This window comes from Abramis brama (genome assembly GCF_963993115.1).
Source record: "Abramis brama genome assembly, chromosome: 17".
NCBI classification, from domain to species: Eukaryota; Metazoa; Chordata; class Actinopteri; order Cypriniformes; family Leuciscidae; genus Abramis; species Abramis brama.
In genome coordinates, this window is record NC_139979.1 from 9,458,477 (window position 1) to 9,481,980 (window position 23,504).

Genomic DNA, 23,504 nt, shown 5'->3' on the forward strand with positions numbered 1-23,504 from the left:
AGGCCGTTTACTGGATTTTAGCTGTCCTGTGTGTATCCAGGACTAATAAATTTGTAAAATCTGGACCTGCATCCAGAACTATTCTCTTGGATGTTGTAAATTATATGCTCAATAACAAATTTCACAGAATTTTACTATTTCACAATCGAGTGGAGGATGTGTTTAAACAGCTGCTGTGAAACTTCAACTGATCACTGTCGACTGTCATGTCACGGGATAGTTAGAGCGTAACATTTAGTGTATTAGAGTCTCAGAAGGACAAGTACAGAAAGTTTTGTAGCCTCAGTGATAATTTAAAGTCTGTGACACTGTATATCAACACTTTCTGAAGGAGAAGTTCATATTTCCAAACAGAAATGTTTCCAGAAATTGTTTAAATTTCTTCTTTTTTTTTAACAATTGGGCATGGACTGGGGTGAAACATTTTGAGGTAATGATTTAACTTGAGGTAATGAGTCAAACAGATCTGAATAATGACAAAACTAGCACTTGTTTGAACAGCAAAATAAAGCATCATGAGAACAGTTTAGTTAAAGAATAACAAATGTTAAAGACCATCATAAAACTTAGCTACGTTAAAATTTATATCCTGTTATCACTGTGAACACATTTACTCATTATCTGTCTTGGATTACATCTCTAAATTCATGAATACTATGTCACACACACACAAACATCGCTGGAGATGGAACGATCAAGATAAGATTACCAAAAAGGCCAAATTGGCATATGGGAAGCATGGAGAGGGTTAGGTGCAAAGAACAGCCTGGCTAAATAAAGCAGCTCCATTAAGGATCGGAGGCAGGAGTGCCCGCTCTTCAAATCTGCCTAATGGGCCGACCAGGACTTTGTTGTTTATATTAGGGCTCAGGCCCCTACATTAGTGTCCTTCAAATGCCTCTTAGTTGAAGCTGGGTGTTTCTAAATACTTGAGGGTCCTCCTATATAGTGGCTGTAATGGCTGTGTTAGGGCAAGGAAGAACGGAAAGGAATGGTAATTGAGCGGGAGTTGCTGAAGTGGTGGACTGGAAAGTATGTGGCCCTTGTGGTCACCCGTCGGACCAATATGGATCTCACCTGAGTGGGGGCTGTTGAGTGCAAACACTACCCCCTATAGGCCTGGCCATGCTACTGCTTATTGCACAGTGTGTGTGTGTGTGTGTGTGTGTGTGTGCGGTTTAGGTATTCCCTACATTGTGTGGACAAAATGTCCCCAGGATAGTAATTCCAGAATTTTTTTTATCTTGTGGGGACATTTTTTGGTTCCCATTTGGAAACAGCTTTTAAGTCATACTAAAGTCATACTCATAATAAAACATGGAAACCCAATGTGTGTGTGTTTGCGCTTTCAAAGTGTGGACTCATGACATAATCAAGCCAAAATGCTGACTTGACTTTGACTTTTGACTCCCGATTTATTTAATTCTTTATAGACAGATGTCTATCATGTGACTGAAAATAAGTAATTTGCATGTTCTGAATATGCAGTTGATATGCATTAAGTACAACAAGTAAATCAGTAAAGTTGTTTGATTATAATGTTGAGGCAAGTATATAGATATACCCCATAATAGAACTAGCTAAAGTTAAAAAAGATAAATTATTCTAGTAGATATTCAAATACTGATATTTAAAAGGTAAATGGTAGTTATAATATTAGTATTTAATACTAATGTCATAGTAATATGACAATTTTAGTGTTATATTTCTTTAGCAGATTAAGCCATTATGAATAGTTTGAATAGTTGTACTCAACACACAAGATGCGAATTGCTAGGAGTAGAGACTTTTTTTTTTTAGACACTCTGACTTGCAAAACAAGGACTTGGACGCATGTCTGGTGTTGAAGTTCAGCCTCACACTCCGTTCGGTTATGCGAGAGCACAGCTGCATGGCAGCGCTCCTTCAGAGTTCACCTGACACCGCAGCGAGCCGCAGAACAGTATGGATGTGTACACTGATACTATTATGAATCATAAGAGACGCAGCTTTACGCATATTTGACAGCGGGGAAATCGGTTTTGGATTGAGTATATTGCAGTCAGCCGGACTAACAAGGTCTCTTTTGGCTTGTGGTTTTGACTCAGGTGAGATTCTCTTGTTGAACAAAAGGAGCTGCTCCGGATGTCACAGAAGCACAATTTAATAAGCAACATGAAGCCATTCCACTCGGCACAGTACACAAATTATTACCTCCCAAACTTAATTCAAGTCATGGTTTTTCCATAGTGTTATGTGACAACAGACTACTCAACACAGTTTCCTAAGAAACAAGCTTGTGGTTTCGTTTAAAAAAAAAAGTGATTATCTTATAAACCCTTAGGGAGGTAGTTGCACACAGAGCCAAAAGAAAAGGAGGAAAAAAGTGTCGAAAAGACTGACGATGCAGCCCAGGCGAAGAATCGAAACAACACGTGTGGCGCGTAAAAAAGCCTATCACAGTCAATCAGGCGGCTGAGGCTAGTCAGGCAGGAGGGAGGGAGGGAGGGAAACCTTATCCAACATGAATCTGTCTGAAGAATGAACACGAGGGATGACACATCTAGCATGATTTTTTTATGTTTTGATACCCCATGCAAAGGCTACATTCCGAACAGGTGGAAGGTGTTTATGTGCCGTGTCAGACAAACAGGAGAGCTCTGATCCTGCTGGGTTATTAAAAAGGAGTGTTATTCCAATTACAACTGGAAATAATTAGCCTAGAAGAAACTTTGGGAATCAGGTCATTTGGAGAGGCGTACCGTTTCCTGTACACTGCATGCGAGTGTCAGACGTCTGCAATTGACAGTTATGTTTTTTAGAGGAAGTAGGATTGCAAAAATCCCAGTGGATATTTAAACTTATTCGTGTGTGTGTGTGTGTGTGCTTGTGAATAAGCATATGAATGAGAAAGAGAGCCAAAAAGCAGAACCAGGAATAAAGGGAGGTAACTCACTTAAAGGGACAATTCATCCTAAAATTGGTTTTTTTTTTGTCATCATTTATTCACTATAGTCACCTTTATTTATATAGTGCTTTATACAACACAGATACAGAAAATAACCACCAATGATGCAGACTCGAACCTGTATGGCTTTTTTGTTGTTGTTTGTTTGTAAAATCACTCTGACTGATTTGTTCATGACTGATTCAGTTCAATCACTTTCTCAATGATCCGGTCCCAACAGTTAACAATCTACTTACTGAAAGATTATCAGTGAATAATGAATTAAATGAAACTATTTGTAACACAAAGCTATTGTATAGCTTCAGAATACTTGGAATATTGTGCATAACCCACAAGGACCACTTTTACTTACAAGGATACTTTTAGAGTAATTTTGCATCCTTTTTTAAGCTTAACAGCCCCAGTCCTTGTTCACTTTCATGATATAAGTAATCTTTTGTGTTGCATGGGAGAAAGGAACTCATATGGGATTGGAACGACGAGAGTGAGTAAATGACAAAATGTCCATTTTAAGTTAACTATTCCTTTAATTAAGAGCTGTGAACTATGCTAAACAGGCATAAATTGCTAGGTTTGGGTAATGTCATTCCCTTATGTGCTGGCAAGGACACAATGTGTTATAATTTAGATTTAGTTATGGCATAAACATATAGAAGTGGGACTAATACAGCAGGGCCATTATAAACAGCCATTCCTTATGCAACAATAATATTATGCATGAATCAAAACTGAAACAAGTGCAAGTAAATCTGTTCAAAGTATAAAGTACATTCCAAATGACAGAAAATCAGTCAGAAAAGGCCAATAACTTTCTCTTTCTCACACTTTAGGGCACCATGGATATTATAAGCTTTTGCCATTTACTGTGAAATAATGGTGCACACGCTGGTCAATTAATAGCCCATTTGGCTCTGTATGACCCTTTGGAGAGCAATGAAAGTGTGTCTTTAAATCTATGTACGTGTTGATATTATTTCATATCAGGCCCCTTCCTCTCTGGGCCGTGCAGAAATCCACCAAGCCAAATGTTAATGAGTTCCACCTGCAATGCTATACAAGTGTTCAGTGCACATTGGCACTTGTCTAAATGAACGAAACATTGCATATGACTTGAGTAATGTTACATGAACTACAGAGCATCTTGTGGAATGCCAATAAGTGTTAGCCTAAGGGTCTCTTCTGCATGTGATGGGGATTTCTCGCCATAAGCAGATCCGACGATTAATCCAACAAACTGTATACACGCAGCTACATATATCTGAACAGATTAAGAGACCGTTCAGTATGGGCTTTTGTGCAAGTTCAGTAAAGTACCGATTAGCTTTCTAATCTATACCCTTCTCAGCCTCTCCTTTCAGATGGACTCCTGACTGCCAGCAGTCTTTCCCATAATGCTTTCCCTGAGATTCATATGAGCTGGTGTTGAAAGACAGACTGTTTATTGCCCTCGTTGAAGGAAGGTTAAGTTACAGCTAAGGCCGTTTCATTAGCATTAATTCACTGTGCAAACCATCCACCCCCAGCAGGACAGTGTTGCTCCTTTAGCCCCCAAGCTGGTATTCCACTGGTCCGTAGGAGGGCGGGCTGTTCAGATTGAGTGAATGCTTGAGATCCTTGGCTGTGGTCCTTCAGGGTCTTTTTTGCATTTAGTAAGTCTTAGGCTCTTAATTGTGTGACTAAACCAATTGTTCTCTTAATTGACGCCACTTAATCTCTTCAACAGGCTCCCCTCAGGTGTGCCACAGGTGACTACCCTGAGTCCCATGCAGAACCTGATGGATAAGCAACAACGCTGAGGATTATGTTGTGAGGTGATGTCATTCCTTGAAACTGTACATTAGTGAGCTTGAATCAACCATTTTTGCTTGGCTCGTCTAATCAGACTGGTTGGTTTTGTGCCAGTATCAAAGGGATAGTTCAACTAAATATGAAAATTGTCATCATTTACTCACCCTGATGTTATTCCAAACAAGTTTAACTTTCTTTTTCTGTGGAACGCAAAAGAGGATATTTCTAAAAATGTTTCAGCATTTTTTTTTATCCATACAATGGAAGTCAATGGGGTTCTGCATAACTTTCTTCTAGGGAAGAAATAAATTCATACAGGTTCAGAGCAACATGAGGGTGAGCAAATAATGACAGAATTTTCATTTAGGGTGAACTATCCTTGCATAATTAGTACATAAAATAAGTAACAACCAATTAAAGTTTTTGTGGATTTATTTTATATTATTTTATGTATTGATTTTTACATAGAAATGATATAAGACCTCATCTTACTGGATGTTGCCATAATAGGCCATAACATGAATTGGCTGCTCGTAAATATGAATATTTGAATATAAACCCGCACACAGGGAAATGACCCTGTGAAATAGCAGAGGTAAAAATTCCCTCCTCAGGATTTATGACTGCTCTGGGTATAGCCAATACTTTTATTGTGGTCTTTCGCCAGATATGGTCAATTGTACACGAACGCCAGGAGCAATGTGGACTATGGGGTTGCAAGTGGGAAATGTGGATGTTAAATTTCCATTTCTTTTTTTTAACCCTCTGAAGTCATTATATTGACTGCTCCAGGTATAGCCAATACTTTTTATTGTGGTCTTTCGCCAGATTTGGTCAATTGTACATGAACGCCAGGAGCAATGGGGGCTATGGGGTTGCAAGTGGGAAATGTGGATGTTAAATTTCCATTTCTTTTTTTAACCCTCTGAAGTCATATTATATAGTTGACAAATCTCCACTCGGTTTCTGTTAGTTTCCATCACTTAATGTCACAAAGAGTGCGGCAGAGTGTCTTTGAAGAGCTTCCCTTTAAATCCTCGAGCACCTGTGAAACCGCTTCTTTCGCATAGTGGCATTTCAACATTAATTCCTCATTTTGATGAATTCACAGGCCCGGAGAATGCTACAGGGTGGAGGAGCTCAAGTAAGAATGTTCCAGAAAGGAACACCCTCCGATGGAACAGAAAAAAAAGCTTGCTAGCTCTGGCCAAGGTTTGTTTTCACCTGAAGCAGCCATTTGTCTTGGCGTTTGCCCAGCGCTAAACCACTGTGTATGTTTCTATGGTCTCAGCGGACCTGAGTGTGCACCACAACCACTTAATGTGGTAGGGGAACTGAAGATCTCTGTAATAATCTTGAAATTGTGAAACCACACCGTTTCCTCGCACCAAAGCTAACATGAGAAAAGCACATTTCCCTTAAACTCTAGCCATACAATACTGTAAGGAGAATGCCAGCTCATAAGCCAAACCTGCAGCTAATCACACAGGGGCATAAAGAGGTACTTGACCTCATTGAGCTTGTGAGGCTTCCAAGAGACTCGGAAAAGTACCAAGCTTTAGATGAGAACAACTTAGATTTGGGCCACTTAGCACTTAAATGCAATGGTGACGGTCACAAGGATGAAGCCCTCAGGGCTGGACCTGATCTCCATGTGGATCTGATAAAATCGAGTGCGAGTTTGAGAGCTAATCTCTTGTCTTGTCGCTCACCTGCATAGGAACGAGGCTGAAGAGGCTGACACATTCCTCGCGCCTCGTTTAAGAGAACAGGATAGAGTGGGATTAAGGGCTACTTTTGAGACAAGCCACCACACAACCGCAGAACATAAAAAAATACTGTCCAGAAAAATATGGAGCGGGGTTCTCAGGTGCTTCTCCAGGTTAGAAAGCTCTCCAGAGGGCTTCGTGGAACATAACTTGGGATTAGACTTATGTCGCTGACCTAAAGAAGGATCTGATAATTTATGGGAGGGATTTAACTGTGAGGCCACAGTTGCGCAACAAGGCAGTCACTTGCAGGAATCTTCTGTGTTGATACACTCTGATTTACTGGAAGTGGAAGCAAGGTCCAAATGTTATCACAACCATATGGAGTATAGGTTATGAATATTACGATTTAGTGTCAACGTGACCTTGGGAAAACCAACCTTGTACTTGGTTCATTGCTTTAGTGGATAATTGCATATTCAGTCCAACTTTAGACAAGTCAGAGGCCTTTTTGTTATTGCATAAAATTCAATATTTCCTGTAGTAGTTCCTGATGAGCCAAGGCTGTCTGTGTGTATGTGGGTCGGTGTATATGCATGTGTGCAACAAAATATACAGTGAGAGTCAGTAAGCAATTCAGTTCTCTTAAAAGAGTCTTCTAAGACATAACAAACAGTAAATTGTCTGTACTAAAACAAAACATTTAAAGCACGTGGGATATGGACTTTGCTACGCCTCTTTAAGCCCTACAGTTGGGTGTTGTCCCAGAAGTTATATATTATTAAAAGAAACATTTGTGTTTTATGAATATCAAATATTTTTTGTAACCAGAAATGCATTTTAAAGTCATTATATTCTATTATTCTGAATTATTACATATGTTTAGCTACAGTAGGATATTCTAGCTATCACTAAAAACATGAATCATTTTAATATTTTATGTGCCACCACAACAAACAGTTTTTCCTCTATCAAAGTTTGTTTTGCCCCTCAGATTCAGAATTTAGTGTACCTGATTGCTAAGGAGACGAAAGATTATGGGCTACTTGAGATGAAACGGGATAGAAACAATCAAGTAAATATCGCTTTTGAACAATATTTTGATTGTGCATCATGTCCAGTCTTTTTCAAATTTTGCACAAAAGTGTGACAAGTTTATTTAGTTGTGTATTTAAGATACATAAAATGCTATGAAAGTGCCATTTTTTGCCCATGTTGTTTCCACAGCTGTCATTTGAATGACACAATCCTATTAAAATGATTAATTTGAGATGATATTAAAATGACAATGGTGAAAATGTTCATTTATTTTTCAAAAACAAATGGCCAAACTGACAGAATTCTCCCGTATAACCACTGTTGAACATTGTTAGCAGACCAATTAAACCAATGAGTGTGTGAAAAGTCTGTTTTAAGTGGGTTTATTTTCTTTAAGCCCTCAGGGCCAAAACTGACCATAGTTGAAGAAACACCCATATAAATTTTCACAAATGCAACTTTGCCGTTTGATTGCAGAAGTTTAGAGCCTGCAGTTTAGAAGATGTATGTGGATTCAGCAGTGCACAGCTACATATGTGAGCCGAGCAGGGTGGAGCTGGACCCCGGGCCGCTGATCGTGACTGGTTGGTGGGGAGAGAGGCCCTGACAAGGTGGGTCCCAGGCCTGCAGCGAGGTCCCAGGGAGTCATTTCAAATGTTGTCCATGACATAGCGCTGGGCTGATGTGTGCATGGTGTGCATGCTCCCCTTTTCTACTCACCCCGCCTGTCTCACCTCTGCTGCACTGGAAGTGGTGGAGTTTTGACAGCTGTGTTTGGATCACTCCGATGGCGGTCTGGGGGAAAAGGGCGTGTGCTTTGGTTGTGCGTGAGCTTGTGTGCACTTCGATATCAGGTGTATGTGAATTTCTGTAAGTTAGACCGGTGATCTATAGGCAGGGTGGAAATGTGAAGCATATTCAAGCTCATTTGTTGACATATGACCTTGAAGTTACAGTACTGCATGTTGCCCTCATCAGTGAGGCCGAAGCTTTGGGAATAAACCTGGAATGTGGGCTAAGTGGGGGCTGGCGGGTGGCTCAGCTCTTCTGGGTTGCGGGGAGCATGGTCTGGCCGGCCTCATGAGTCTCAGCTGATCCCAGCGTTAACCACAACTCTGGTGGTATCAAGGTTGGAGCGAACTCTACCATGAGCCCTATACACTCTTAAAGTGCCCCTATTATGCTATTTTAAAGGTTACTGATTTTGTTTTGGAAGTCTCCTACAACAGGTTTACGTGTATCAAAGGTCAAAAAGCACTTTAATTTTCTCATAATATACATTGCACATCACCACATTTTTCAATAATTCTCAAACGACTTGTCGGGTGAATCAGTCTCTCTAAATCCATCCTTTCCGTGAGTATACTCTGCTCTGATTGGCCAGATGGCCCAGTCTGTTGTGATTGGTCTACCGCTTATAGCACACATCGGAAACAAAACGCCCATTACCATAAATTTCAGCTCAAGAGGCTTCCTAAAGCTCAGTGATTGTACACACTGTAAAGACAGTAATGATGGCATTAATTTTACCATATCAATCCAAGCGCGTGTCCGATATTGAAACATTGGAAGAACTAGTTATTCAACCCAAACCTCCATCGCAAGGATGACTTGAGCAGGACGTTTCTCAGTGATGCGCTTCTCATTTTGAGGTACATTATGAGATGTTTCAGCTGTAATTCCTCACCATCAGCATTAACAAGAGTGTGTCCGTCAACAAGCTGATGTTTATATTTCTAATTTATTGCTGTGCAGATGTGGGAACTGTATCAATAAAGGTGCATATGTTAGCCCAGCACTAATGTGAATCACTGATGTAACATTAAAGTTTGCTAAACAAATCTTTCTCCATCCTTTATCTTTACTCAAAGTAGTAAGAACGACAGACAATCTGCATTGATAGATAGTTTTATGTAATAGTGGCCCACAGATGATTTGCAGAGCTATTTCGTGAGACAGTAATAACGTGAGTTAGCTGGTTAGCCGGAAACTTAACACAATATAAAACACAAAACTACGTATTTTGAACATCATGAAAAATATATACATCAATAATTAATCATACTTACAGGTTGTGATTCTGAGGAGCAGGTTGGTCCAAATAAATTGAGTACCGACCCATCTTTCAAGAGCAAGCGTTTTGCAAATCCAACGTTGAACTCCGAGATTTGAGAAGCAGATGTCAGTAAAATTATGTTTGAGGGCGGATCAGTTGTTCGCGGGCGCACAACATACAACATAGGCGGGCGTTATGCTAATGTATTTTCTACATTTTATGCATTTGGCAGATGCTTTTATCCAAAGCGACTTAAATTGCATTTCAAGGTACACATATACATTCTTATCAGTTCTTGCTTTCCCTGGGAATCGAACCCATGACCTTGGTTTTGAAATGAAAAAAAGTTTTTTTCCAGTGACGTAGAACCGTTATGCAGTGTGATTCTAATTACAAACGACTCATTTATGCGGTTCATAGTTGATTCTTTATTTTGGGAGAACTTTATTTTTCGTGCACTTTCGACTTTACAACTTTGCAGAACGTTTACATTCACAAAACATCTATATTACACACTGCATGAAAAGAAATTTTCGAAAAACCATAATTGGGGCACTTTAAAAAGAAAGGTTCCAAAAGGGGGTTATTCCCAGCGATGCCATAGAAGAACTATTAGAACTTTTTTCTGAGCTAGAAATCTAGAAGTACTTAATCTTAAAGTATATCTGTATAAAATACATAATTGCGTTTTAATTGACGTCAGCCAGATGTCGGCTAAAGTGGCGAAAGAAGCATCGGGCCAATAAACTTGCTTATTTCCAGGTCAACAGAACTGAATTGAGTTGGATTTCTAGAGCTGCTTTTTCTGTGCGCTGCACATGATGCATCATATGTGTAATTGCTTTATTGTTTTTCTTGGCAAGGGGCGAGCTCTTTCACAGCTGTGAAGTTGAATAGACTAATTAAGTCAGAAGAGTTCATGGAGGAGCAAGGTGAATCACTCTTACCGCACGCCTGGCACCTGCGTACCAAACAAGCCGTGTTCCTGCAGTGTTACCGTAACAATGTTGCATGTTTTTTTCCGATAGCATGGCTCTGATGACCTCATGCGAAGCTGTAAAACCTTCACACTTTCGTAATCTCTTTATTGCAGGCACCTTGACTCTAGTTTACCGACCAAACACCACTGCTTATCGGCAAGGCTGACACAGGAAAGACAAGCAGGAAACAATTCTGCCTTCCCAAAAGGAATGCTGTGATACCTTCTTCTTCGGAATAAGGAAAAGCTAGCTAATAATTACTCTGACCTTAGCATCATTACAGAAGATTAGCTTTATTAGACAGATGTGTGCTTTTACATCTTTAGGCCAACATAATAAAAATAAGGCATGTCAGTTTCTTTTCTGTTGTTGCTTTTTAGATGTGTCCTCTGGGAAGGAAAGTGAATCAACGCTAAAGCTACTTTGTTTCTTTTTTCCTGCTGTTTTTCAGGATGGTCATAACCTTAGGTGGTTACTCTCTCGTGGTAGAATCAGGAAGCAGTTCCCTTTTTTCCCCCATTTTGCCCAAGAAGCTCATAAAAACACAGGACATCCTGTGGACTTTTAATGACACTGTGCACATTGTAATGAAATGAGTCAAATAAACACTCCCGGTCATGTCAACCAATAAACAAGCATGACCTGAGGAATGGGTGGTTTTATGTATCTTTATCATTCATCCTATTATACCAAGGGTTATTAAATGGCCCACCTGGAGATATTTTCCAAGCATGCAAACATACTCAGTTTGGGTTTGAATCATCTTACCGGTTAAGTCCATTATCGGCCCATCGCTTTATTAACAATGCCAACTGCTTTAGTCTCCATCTGTGGTTGTACTTTTGTTGTCAGTGGGGTTTGGCCTATTGGTAACACTTGATCCAGGAAGACTCTGGTGTTGCCACGCCACCAGGTGGTTGGTCTGTATTATTGCTCTTTTGCTAGTGTGGAATTTAAAGACAACAGATGGTGCAAAGACATCTGAAAATGACCACAACTAATAAAAACTCTGAAGAAAAACATTTTTCCACATAAGAAGAATTGTACTTATTTTTGGATTTCCACATTTAGTTTTAGTTAAAATAAGACAGTGGTTTTACTCTTTCCTTTCCTCTTGAGTTTCTGACTATGGTGCTCATGGTTTGCCCACTGGAATATTTATAGTGCAATTCAATTGAATTATGCCAGACAATCCAGTGTTTTTAAGAGCTGCTGCTGTGCCAAGATAAGAAACTGACAGGAAAGATAAAAGTGTTTTGATCTTGTATTTACATTTTCTTAAACTTTTTTTTCACAGATGCAAGTCATTAGAAATTGTTCACGGAATGGGAATGGAGCGGAAATAAAGTTTTGGATTTCTAACTTAAGCCTTAAATTTGCATTTATATTAGCAATGAAATACTGTAACTTCACTTGGTAGCAGACTTTGATGATTTGTGGTCATAATGGCTTTGATAAGAGTGTGATAAGATGACATAAATAGCCCTCTCATATCATATCTTTCATGCTCTGAACACATGCTCAAAATCCAACAATACACTTTCAAAAGTGATTATTACATTAATTACATTAACTTACAAGAAATTACATTAACTATTTAATAGGCATATCAGTCATTGGGTTGAGGTCCATTTGAGTCATCTTGTTTATAGTCACCTTAACCTAACTGAGGCATATAGTATAGTCATATATCAAGTCTATAAAATCAATACAGATGAACATTCATATTGAAAGTGCACTTTCAGTTCTGCATTGCTATGTTATTTACGCTCAGTTAAAATGTTATTCATATTGTTTCACATATCATACAATTTTTTTGATATTTAATCTAAATCAGTCATATTTGTGTCTGGAATTTTTCCAGAACCTATGTTTACCATTATGCATTTTTGTAAAGTAAGGTTCAGAAATTTAATTTATTTTGGTGTTGTTTTACTAATGTGTTTTATTTCTCTTGCACAGGTGAGCATCACTACAGATTGGTAAGTGTATCTTTACCCACATAAAGATTGGTTCAACTTATCACACATTTTCATTAAAAGAGACATAGTTCATTGGTTCTCAACCAGGGGGCCGGGGCCCAATAGGGGGCCTCAACAAAGTTCCAAAGGGGCCTCAAGATGACTTTGAATTGCAAATATTTCTAGTTATGCCAAGCTCTAAAATATTTTATTGGGTCGAAATTGAGTGGGGGGCCTTGAAGTAAAAAAAGACTGATCCACTGATATAGTTAAGTGGGAAAACCCTGTTTATTTCAATGTAAATAAAAGAAATTAGTGCAGATAATGAAAAATTACATAGTTAAAACCCTCTGGGGACCAAAAACGCGCCCGCGCGTTTTGCTCGTTTTTTTTTTTTAGCAATGAAAATAAACACTAAATGCTCTGTTAATTTTGATCTTTCATTTTCGTGTAATACATCAATCGATCCTGTTCAGTTTCTATTTTTTTTCTGTATACTCACAATAAAAATAAAGTGTTTTGCTTTTTGACAAATAAAGAAAAAATAAGATGATGCGATTTCTGCCTTCTCTCTGTCAGTAAACTCCCATTTGAAACGCGTTCGAAAATGATCTATAACTCCGCGAAAATTCAGTCAAACAGGCAAACAGACCCACGGGCATAAAGCTTGAGATCGCAGCTTTTAATTGAAGTCATTTATATAAAAAACAAATATTCTTAGTTTCTGTAATCTGTATACAAAGAGAGCGACTCCAGTCGACCTCATTACGAGATGATTCACAGTAATTTGACCACTCCCCGGAGAGCGCGCGCTATTCAAATGCAAATTCTGAGAACCATTTCAGTCTGTGAAACGCCCACATCAGCTGTAAACAAAGCGCGTCGCGAGCATGGTTGCGAGTGAGACATTATAGCCTTTATGGAGAAAAGTTTCCACAGTGCTGATGAGGCGAAATATCTCCTGATATGAGCAGCAGATCGCGCTGAGGAGTGAGGTAGGCTGTTTTCTTTTCTCAAGTGTGGAATAACGTTATAACGTTAGTGTAGGCCTATGTAAACCGCAAAAAGATGAATCGCATTTCTATAATATGACTCGCGTTTCTGTGAGATGAATGAAGGGTACATATTTGTAAAGAGTGTTTAGCCTAAATATGAATCGCGTGTCTGTGTGTGAAAGAATAAACTGCTTTGCCATAGCCTACTGAGATGAAATAAAATGTATTTGTATAAGCAACGTAAATTAACATATGCCCTGATATTTCAATAAAACAACGTTAGTCAGGCGTTAGTCACACTATTTTTGTCAAAAATAAAGTCATAGACTAAGATGTTAGATGTTCCAATGTTGGCTATATTCAAACTAATGAATACATATGATAAAATGTAGGCCTATAATCTTTTTTTTCTTTCTTTTTTTTTTTTTTTACAAAGAAAGAGTACACTTGAAATATTGTTGAAATTGTAATTATTGTTGTAATTGTAACATTTTTAATAAAATAGCTAAACATATTTACAAGATAGATGTAAGCGAAATCTTAAATGGTCAATATAAGTATTCTTCTATATAGGCATTGTCCTTGCATTGTGGCTCAGTCAGTGTCACACCTGAATGAATGGCTAATTATGCAGAGTCATTATGCAGAGTGGGTGGGACAACCCAGGTGTAAACTACTCCTTCACGCCCCCCTCGCATATTGGCTTTCCAAGCAAAACCTGTTTTACACCATTTAAATCAATGTATTTTTTTTTGTGAACGATAAAGCAAGACTATTTTCACATAATTTTGAAGCCAGTACTCAAAGGTACAACATCAATTAGACAAAAGTCTTGTGGACACATATTTAATATGTGTTTTGTGGTCTTAATTCAGCCACTTTCATTTTTATTTTTTCCAATAACCACGCATAAACATTATTCTCTTAAAAATACAAACATCTACATACACGTTGCCCGCATATTTTGGTAGCCCTGTTTGTGCTATATAGAGTGATTTTACACCTTTGCCATTAACATGTTTATAAATAACTGAAAAAAGCACAAATTTCAAGGCATGTCAGAACATCTCAAGGGCTCCAAAAACACCTTGGTCCCCAGAGGGTTAAAATAGTCAAAAAAGTAACCATTGTTGGATGTTGTTACCTAAAAACCACGAAGTTATGTAAATAATTTGTCCATCGGTGTTTTGTTATGTGTACCCATTAAAGGGTTATGGGGCCATGACTTTTTTATTTTTTATTTTATTGTTTTAATATGTTCACTGAGGCTCACTTAAAATGTTAATAAAGGTTTTTGGGTTTTTTTGCATAAAAAACAAATATATATGCAGAAAAATGTTTATATTCAACCCTCATTCTAACTCTCTGTCTGAAACGATCTTTTTTTAAGGGGCGGCTTTTTTAAGGCTTGTCAGTAAACGGCCACTGTTATGATTGGCTAACGTCATTGCATAGGAAACGGTATCAATGGCCACTCGCTATTGCACGGGAGCAAGTGTTTTGAAAACATTATCTATATAAAACCGTTATTTACAGACAAAGCATTTTACTTACTGTTTGTGATGCAGTTGCTGTCAGAGCCAAATACAGTTTTATGCGTTTTATTTGCTCACATGCAGTGTGCAGGCAAATGTCAGCCATTAAGTAACTGAATGCCAGTGGGCGGGGCCTATGATGTGATGATGTAAAACTATATGGCGATGTCTTGCTCTGGAGGAAGTCAAATTCAAATGTATTTGCCCGTGTGACGTCGCAAATCCCACATTATCCAAACTATCCATTTTTGGAGCTTGATTAAATAAATGCTTTGTTTATAATGAGGAGGACATTTTGAGTAACAATTCTTATCACTCGACATCTGTCACAAGTTTATAGCAGTGGCTGTTTATAATAAACTTGCATAAGTGAGCAGAGAAATCTAGAGAAGTATCTTACTCTTATCTGACACTGATAATAAAATGGCCAGTCTTCACAGTTTACGCGATTTGGTTCTATTTATTAATTTTATAATGTCATTTTGTTCGTTGAACAAATGAATGACAGCATGCCAAAGATTGGTGCACAAAGGTAGGTCAAAAAACACACCAAAGCGATAGGATGATACAACATCAGCGATCACAGACATTTGCATTCAGACAGGATTCGATTTCTCAGAGGACCGTTGAGTTTTCTGAAAAACAGTAGGTAATTTGCTCTGGAATTTTTACAGAGGTTGTGTGAGAAAAACACAGACTTGGCAGATTCAGATGGGATTAAAATCGCAAAGTGCATCTGTGAGACACTAATTTCTCTAACGTCCCCCTGGAAAACTAGTCCCGTCTGAATAGGGCTAGACCTCTTATATGTCAAAATATCAAGGCAAACTTGATTTGTCATGACCCTTTTTAAAAATGCAAACAAAATGCAGGGAAATTTTGCACTTGAAACTGCAAGTGCATCTTTGATGCACTTTTGTAAACACAGGTGGATATGACCATAACTCACACTCATAAGTCATACGTCCTCGTACGTCTCTCGTCTGTGTAGTTAATAAAGTTATTTTTGTTACGAGTGGTTTGCATAACACCTGGTTCCATGCCAGATCTTGGGCTGGCCAGTTGCTGCGATACACAGGTCATGCACTCTCTCTCCCTCCTGCAGCGGGGCTCTTCAAGACATGATTAACGGCCGTTCTTTTTCCCACTCTCTCGTTCTTGTTCTTTCTCTCTCTTCCTGTTGGGATTCTTCCTCTTTAACCTAACATTAAGTCTGTGGCCCGTGCAACAGCACATGTGTGTTCCAAGTTCCCACAAGAAAACTGCTGGGGTTGATGAGAGAGGCGGACGGCTCGGGATGGCTGGGGTGTCGTTGGTGGGGTCCCGATCGGGGCTGTAAATTCAAGCGGGGAGGGCGAGATCCTGTAAGATGAAACCCTTCTCCCTCCGTGTATCAGCAACACAGCTCGGGCTGAGACAAGAGAGAAGAAGCAGGCAGTAAATCCATCGGAGTTCACTGATAGCACTGTTTGCACAGCCACCGCCGCCTCCTTTGATCAAATCGCCGGGGGAGTGGGGGTCGTGTGTCGCTGCCAAAGGTCAGCTATATATTACGCTCCTAAAAGTGATTACTGAAATTCTTAACTGAAACCATTCTGCTGCCAGGGTGTGCCAGAAGCCCCTGCAGCGGTGTCTGGCCCGCTCGGGGGCCTCTCTGTAGCCCCGTCCGCCAGAGAAATGCTCTCTGCTTGTGTTTCCTATCAGAAGAGGAGGGCCCGAGAGAGCCACACATGGAAACCCGCTATCCAATTGCAGCGGCGGTGGGTAAAAACCCGCAGATGAGGCTTTAAAGTCAGGAAATATAAATGTGTAGCGCACTTCAAAGGGGGGAACGGCAAATTAGGCCAAGACAATAAGTGGCCTTGCATTCAAAACAGTATAAACAATGTCTGCTTTGTGTTTACTGTCCTCTTTCTCTCTTTCGCTGCGCTGGACGGGAAGAAACCGGCTGATCACTGCTATGCTGTAGGTATTGCTCAGTAAAAGGTTTTAGATGACAGCTCAATTAGCCACCTGTTTAAGTAAAGGGACAGTTCACCCAAAAATGAACTTGTTATCATGTTATCATTCACTCACCCTCATGTCATTCCAAACCTGCCTTTTTTTCTGTTTTTGTACATGCAATGAAAGTAAATGGGGTCCAAAACAAACAAACCTGAGACATTTGTTCCACAGAAGAAAGAACGTCATACAGGTTTGGAACGACATGAGGGGGAGTAAATCATGACAGAAGTTTCATTTTAAGGTGACGGTATTGCCTGCATGACACCTGTAAGTAGGTGAAAATTTCAGTAATTAACAATGAGAAGACTAAAGGCCCATTCACACCAAGGATGATAAAGATAAAGATAAAGATGTAGCTAGTTCTAAAAAGCATTCTCAATATTAAAGAATAGCAGAGTTCACACCAAAGCTTTAACGATAACAGCATAGAGAAACAATATCGTTGGAATCACTTTCAGAACGATTTTATCCAGCTGATGAACCATAAAAACATTAACAGCCAATCAGAATCCATTCTGCTGTAATGAGCTTGAGCATTTAAAGTGGCAGACAAGCAAACGCTTAGAATAAACAGAACAACATCGTCCGCTGGTATGGACGCTAATATAGTTATCTTTATCGTTATCTTTATAGTTATCGTCCTTGGTGTGAATGGGTCTTAACATTCTGGACAGATTTCTACCTCAGATACAGTGTTATTTTATATCATTGAGATATAGTTTTATTCGTAATTTTAATTCATTTTTATTTTTCTATTTTCCAATTTAATTTGAATTTTTGTTAAAGTTTTAGTAAATTTGTTGTGTGTCTGCATTTACATTTTATTATTTTTTATTCCAGTTTTTGTTATTTTAGTACATCAAGTTAAACTTAATGAAATTAAGAAATGTGGCTGTGGCAACTGGCTAAAAGTCCCTATGAAATCATAATTGACAAATTCTTTTTGGAATATTGCAATATTTATAATAAATTATTTATCTGTGAAAATTATTTTTCTAAAATTCATGTGCCCTCATAATCTTTAATTAAAAAAACTTCCCTTCCCTCTTACAGCCACATCTCTTCTCTTCTCTTCTCTGATGACGTGTTTACTGGCACAAGGGCGAGACAGCCTGTCAATCACGTGAGATCGACCAATAGCAAACCACAACCATCCAATCAATTCCTGATAGACAAAATCAAGTCCTGCCCTATATTTTTTCTTGTCCGAGAAGTTTCACTCGGATATACGTCACAATATAGGGAAGAAAAGACTATTGCAACTTTAAAAATAATAATTTTTTTAAATATATTTTTAAGATTTGAGGCTTCTTTTATTTCAAGTAATGAAACAACAGTTTCTGATTGTAATATCTGCAGATAAATCTGAACTTCCACAGCATTCTTTCCATAGCTGCCAAAATGTTGCCATCATGGGATAAACAGGAGAAATGTGAAGTCAAGCTCAATGAAACTTTATACATGTTCGCTGATCATTAAACCTAAGATTGCCTCGTGTTATCTTTGGCAGACCTCGGCTTGGCACTTAAATTAAAAGGGATGATGTATTTCCTCATATGTAATTTGCAGTGGGCTACTGAGAGAAGAAAAGGGAAAGAGAGAGAGGGACGGAGAGAGAAAGAATGATGCCTGTTTGACCGGCAGGCGCATGCCAGAAATAACAGAGTGAACCTTGCTCTAGAGTCTCATTAGCTGGTGGAAAACAGTTCCCTGGAGGCACAACAGGGTGTAAATACATTTAAACCTTCTCAGACCTGAGGCAGACCTCTGCCAATTTTGTCTTTACTCATTCTCAGAGTGAGTGAGATGCACACCCATGCAGATGTAGACCGTAAGCTCCACAAGAGCTGAATCCTGGGTTTTAAGTCTCATAAATTCAGGCAAAAATAATAATAATTCTGTCGCTTTTAGCATACACCCTGAGAAAGCTAAAAAGCTGTATTCTAGAAAATCTGATATGTATTTTGTGTCTTTTCTTGATTTGATGACAAAACTAAAATTATTACAGAGCTCTAGGATTGAAATGTTCTTTTGTTGTTAGTGTGCTCTGTGAAATTTCAAAATCAGGGTTATGCAATTTGTCATTTTAAATCTCTGACAAAAATTATTAAAAAAATTTCATTTAAAACATTGAGATTTCCAGACTGTTCTCTTCAGTTAATGTTAAGAGGTTTTGGTTTTCATTACACTATATAACATGTATATTTTTCCTTTTTATGAGAGATTTTTGGAAGTGGAAAGCATGCTGAATTTTTACAGAATATTTAACTTAATTGAAATATAAATACATGTTTGATTGGGATAAAGAGTCTGGCTTCAATAGACCAATAAAACTGGAAGGATTTGGTTTTGATATTATTAAGTCTAAATATGTTTTTGCCTAAAACAGGACTTGAAATTCAAATGAAACAGATTCAAACTGGCATTAAATGATTCTAGAATTAGGTGTGAATAAGTTGGGATCAGTATTAGGTTTGGGTTGTGGTTATAGTTGGTATACTTTTACTTGCACAGATATTTAGATAGATATATCAGGAAAAAAAGCAGCTCAATGCGTCACAACTCATATCTGTGCCAAGTACTGCACCACAATATCTTAATAGGCCTACTTTAACATTGCTTTTCATTGGTAAAGATTGTTATTGTCTTGTGCAGCAGGCTAGGAAAATGCATACATTTTTTTAAAATCTATACATGATAGATGATGTAATTAGAGGTTTATCACTAGGCATCTAGGCTTGCCCAGAAGAGGGCAGTGGTGTGTTGGTAAAAGCACAGCAGAAAAAGGGTTTCTGTAATACTGTATTAGACTTTAACTTTTGGAAAAGAGCTAATAAGACAAGTACATCGTCTGTTAACCATCACTGTCCAGGGAGCAGGACACTTGTGTCCGGTTTCAGAGAAGGCTTAAACTAGTCCCAGACTAAAATGCATATTTGAGCTGTCTTAACTTAAAGCAACTTGCACTGGCATACCTTACAATATATCAGTGCTATTGTTTTGTATCAAGATGCACAACAGTAATGTTTTTTCTTCTTCTTCAAGGCACATTTATAAAAGATACTTAAATGCCCTCATTTAACTAAGGCCCAATCCTATCTTAATCTAAACCCTGTCTGTGAAACCACTTTATTTATTGCCTCTTATCCTTAAATTAGATATAATTCAAAAGCTTAAACACTCAAAATTCATCCTGTGGAAACTTTGAATTTGAACACTATTACCATGAAAACAGTATTTAAAACCTTTTAGCAGGCTCCATTTTTGTGATATCAACTTCAAATTTTGGAATACAACTTAGACATGGCTTTGATTTTCTAACAATTATTGAGTCCAAATCTTGTGTGAGATATATTTTGTATAAAATAAATTCAGTACGTTTGCTTTACAGTAAATTTTTATAACTTATTTTGAATTACAACCATTTAAGTTCAGATCTGTGCTCAAAAAGGGGGGTGACTTAACAGGTTCAGTTATCCAAGCTGTTCAAAATAATACTGTTTATGTACAAACATGATCAACCTTTATTGGCAGTAACAAAATACACAATGAAGAGTGAAATCACACCATGAAACGGTTTAACTTATTTATAGCACTCTGGCATTGCTATTGGCATAATGTCAATATAAAAAATGAGATACTCTGACAGTATTTTCAGATATACTGAGCATCATGTCGAGTGCTGGGCGAGGAAGGCTCTTATTCTCTGCAGCAGCTCCTTCTTTACACTGTCAGGCACCAGGGCTGATGAACATAAGAGAGTTATAATTAACGATATTCATTTTTTCATCTTTGGGCGATACTTGTTAACACCCAAATGGTATCAATAAAAAAAAAAAAAGTGTGTGGGATGTAGTTAAATGGGTTAGTTCACCCAAAACTGAAAATGATCCCATAATTTACTCACCCTCAAGCCAACCTAGGAGTATATGACTTTCTTCTTTCAGCCAAACACAATCAGTTATATTACATAATATCCTGACTTTTCCAAGCTTTATAATGGAAGTAAATAGAGCCTGAGTTTTTGAAGTTCCAAAAAGCGCAACCATCCATCATAAAAGTAATCCATACAGCTCCAGTGGGTTAATAAAGGCCTTCTGAAGCAAAGCGTTTTTCGTAAGAAAAATATACATAATTATAACTTTATAAACTGTAATCAGTGTCTTTTGGTAACCACCATTTTTTTGCCCAGCCCTATTTGTTTGAACCGCGAGAGGCATCTACTCTCACCTAAGCTTACGCTACTCCTACATCATACATGGGGTCAGAGGTCACTCTTCCACCAGAACTCGACTCGCGTACGGCCGTTACCGGAAGCCAGTGATTATAGTTTCTAAAGTTATAAATATGGATTTTTTCTTACAAAAATGCATCGCTTCTCTTCAGAAGGCCGTTATTAACCCCCTGGAGCCTTATTAATTACTTTTATGATGGATGGATGCACGCACTTTTTGGAGCTTCAAAAACTCAGGCTCTATTCACTCCCATTATAAAGCTAGGAAGAGCCAGGATCTTTTTTTATATAACTCTGATTGTGTTTGGCTGAAAAAAGAAAGTCGTGTACACTTAGATTGGCTTGAGGGTGAGCAAATTATGGGATAATGTTAATTTCAGCCTACCTCTTCCTTTAGGGGTAACTCCAGCAACCAAGTCCTCTACAGTAACATTCTCTATTCCTTTCTCCTTGATCACCTCTGCAAAACAACGACGATGCTGCTTTAAAAAACAACCATGATGGAACATATGCAATGATTTGAGAGAGATCAGACTAGCGTTCCTACCTTTGCAGAGTGCTTTGAGCTGATCTCTCCAGCCACACTCGATGAGCTTGGCTCGAAGCAACTCCTTTAACCTGATCAAAAACCAAAGCAAAGACAATGAGATTAAAAGATGAAATGCCATTGGATTCACCTAAAACATAGTGAGTTCTCTAATCTCTACCTAGAAAACATTTCTACAATAAATGCTGTCTACAGGGTTCTCACAGCTTTCAACCAATGAATTTCCATGACCTTTGCAGTCATTAGTGACTACGCACAAAGAGCAATTTGTAGCCAAACCAAATACAGTAGAGTAAAATGTCTAAAGCATTTCTGAAGTGTTTGAGACTATGATGCCCCAACACGTTGTACAAGTAAGTTACGTAACTTACTAGGTTTTAGTTCATGGAGGAACATGAGGATTATAGGCACTTACCTCTCCCTCTCACCCATTTCAATTAACTTCTGGTTTATGGCGGCCCTCATTTGTGATTCTTTACTCATATTAATCTGAAATAAGAAGTAACGTTAACGTTAAAGATGATGAAACGTGACGTGATATCGAGCTCGTATTGATAGTGCCAGAGACAAAGGTTGTGCCCACTCACAAAGTCTCATTTTTACATTACGCATAAACAAACAAGACATCTAGCCGGATTTTTGAAGAAAGAAAAAAAGAAAAGAAAAAAAAACACATTTAATCAGATGCACTAATTTGCATTTTTGGTGTTTTGTTAACGAACACTGGTGGACTGTTTTATAGCCCGTTACAGAGGCAGCATATCAGGTTATCGTTGTTGCGATTATAACTTAATATTGTTTAATAAACGTACCAAATACTGACGAAAATAAGCATAATGTTCTCATCGGCGTGTATGCGGACCTCTCTTTGCTGTTGTTTGTAGCCGGCCGTTCCGCACACCGTTTATCTTCCCCACAGAAACACGATGATTGGCGGAAGGTTCCTTCCTATTTATGGTTCCTATACAGTTTCAATGTGTATGGCGTTCTAAACTTGTATGATTTACCTCAAATAAAACACGGGTCCTACATGTTTTTAAATACATGCTAAACTTCTCTAACATTTTAACTGTCGTATATAGTGTGCTTGTAGTAGTTAAAAATACGCCGTAGTTATTCTACACACAAGTGGAGAAAGAGCGAAGCTGTCTTTGTTTTCACCATGTTTTCACAAGACGGCATTTTGAGACATTCGGTCATATTAGTCAATTAATCTATTTAAGTGTAATCTATTCATCATAGCGAATCACTGATCTTACATGCCACAATCCATGGTTTTAGGCCTGTCTGAACCTACATCACAAATACTAGCTACATGTCACGCAAAAACTTAAGGTAAACTTTTCTGAAGGTTGAATTACGTTTAGTGTATTTTAATGTAATATTACACGCATTGATACGGAATTAATATTTACATTTTCTTTCCTTTTTATGAAGGTATCCTGTACCACAAGATGGCGATGTGTCATAGAGAATGCATTACAAAATCCACTGTTTTCTCAAGGGTGTCTGCTTCTGATTAGATCAGGTAAGCATTTGAGAATACAAATTGGAATATCATGTGATGCCTCAAATATGTAAAATAGCGTTATGCAGCTGTAGAAGAAAGATAAAAGGTTTGCTCTTAAATTTTCCAAACTGCATGTGATAAAGATGTATTAGGTGAGACCAAAGATGATTGAGCACTCATGAATGAACCAGAGTTATGTT

General features: G+C 38.2%; 1 protein-coding gene across 2 annotated transcripts; it reads right to left on the bottom strand.

The window, feature by feature from the left end:
• Positions 1 to 20,508: 20,508 nt before the first annotated feature.
• eny2 (ENY2 transcription and export complex 2 subunit) lies at positions 20,509 to 22,720 on the bottom strand. 2 transcript variants are annotated; one of them, XM_084090060.1, is made up of 5 exons: positions 22,607 to 22,720; positions 22,210 to 22,283; positions 21,795 to 21,865; positions 21,633 to 21,707; positions 20,509 to 20,757 (listed from the first exon to the last, which is right to left on the bottom strand). In XM_084090060.1, exons 2-5 carry the CDS (start codon positions 22,275 to 22,277, stop codon positions 20,684 to 20,686), a joined length of 288 nt encoding a protein of 95 aa, XP_083946186.1. In that variant the 5' UTR covers positions 22,278 to 22,283; positions 22,607 to 22,720; the 3' UTR covers positions 20,509 to 20,683. The 2 variants fall into 2 exon arrangements, with proteins under 2 accessions (XP_083946186.1, XP_083946187.1); XM_084090061.1 differs by having other exon boundaries at positions 22,382 to 22,696.
• Positions 22,721 to 23,504: the final 784 nt, after the last annotated feature.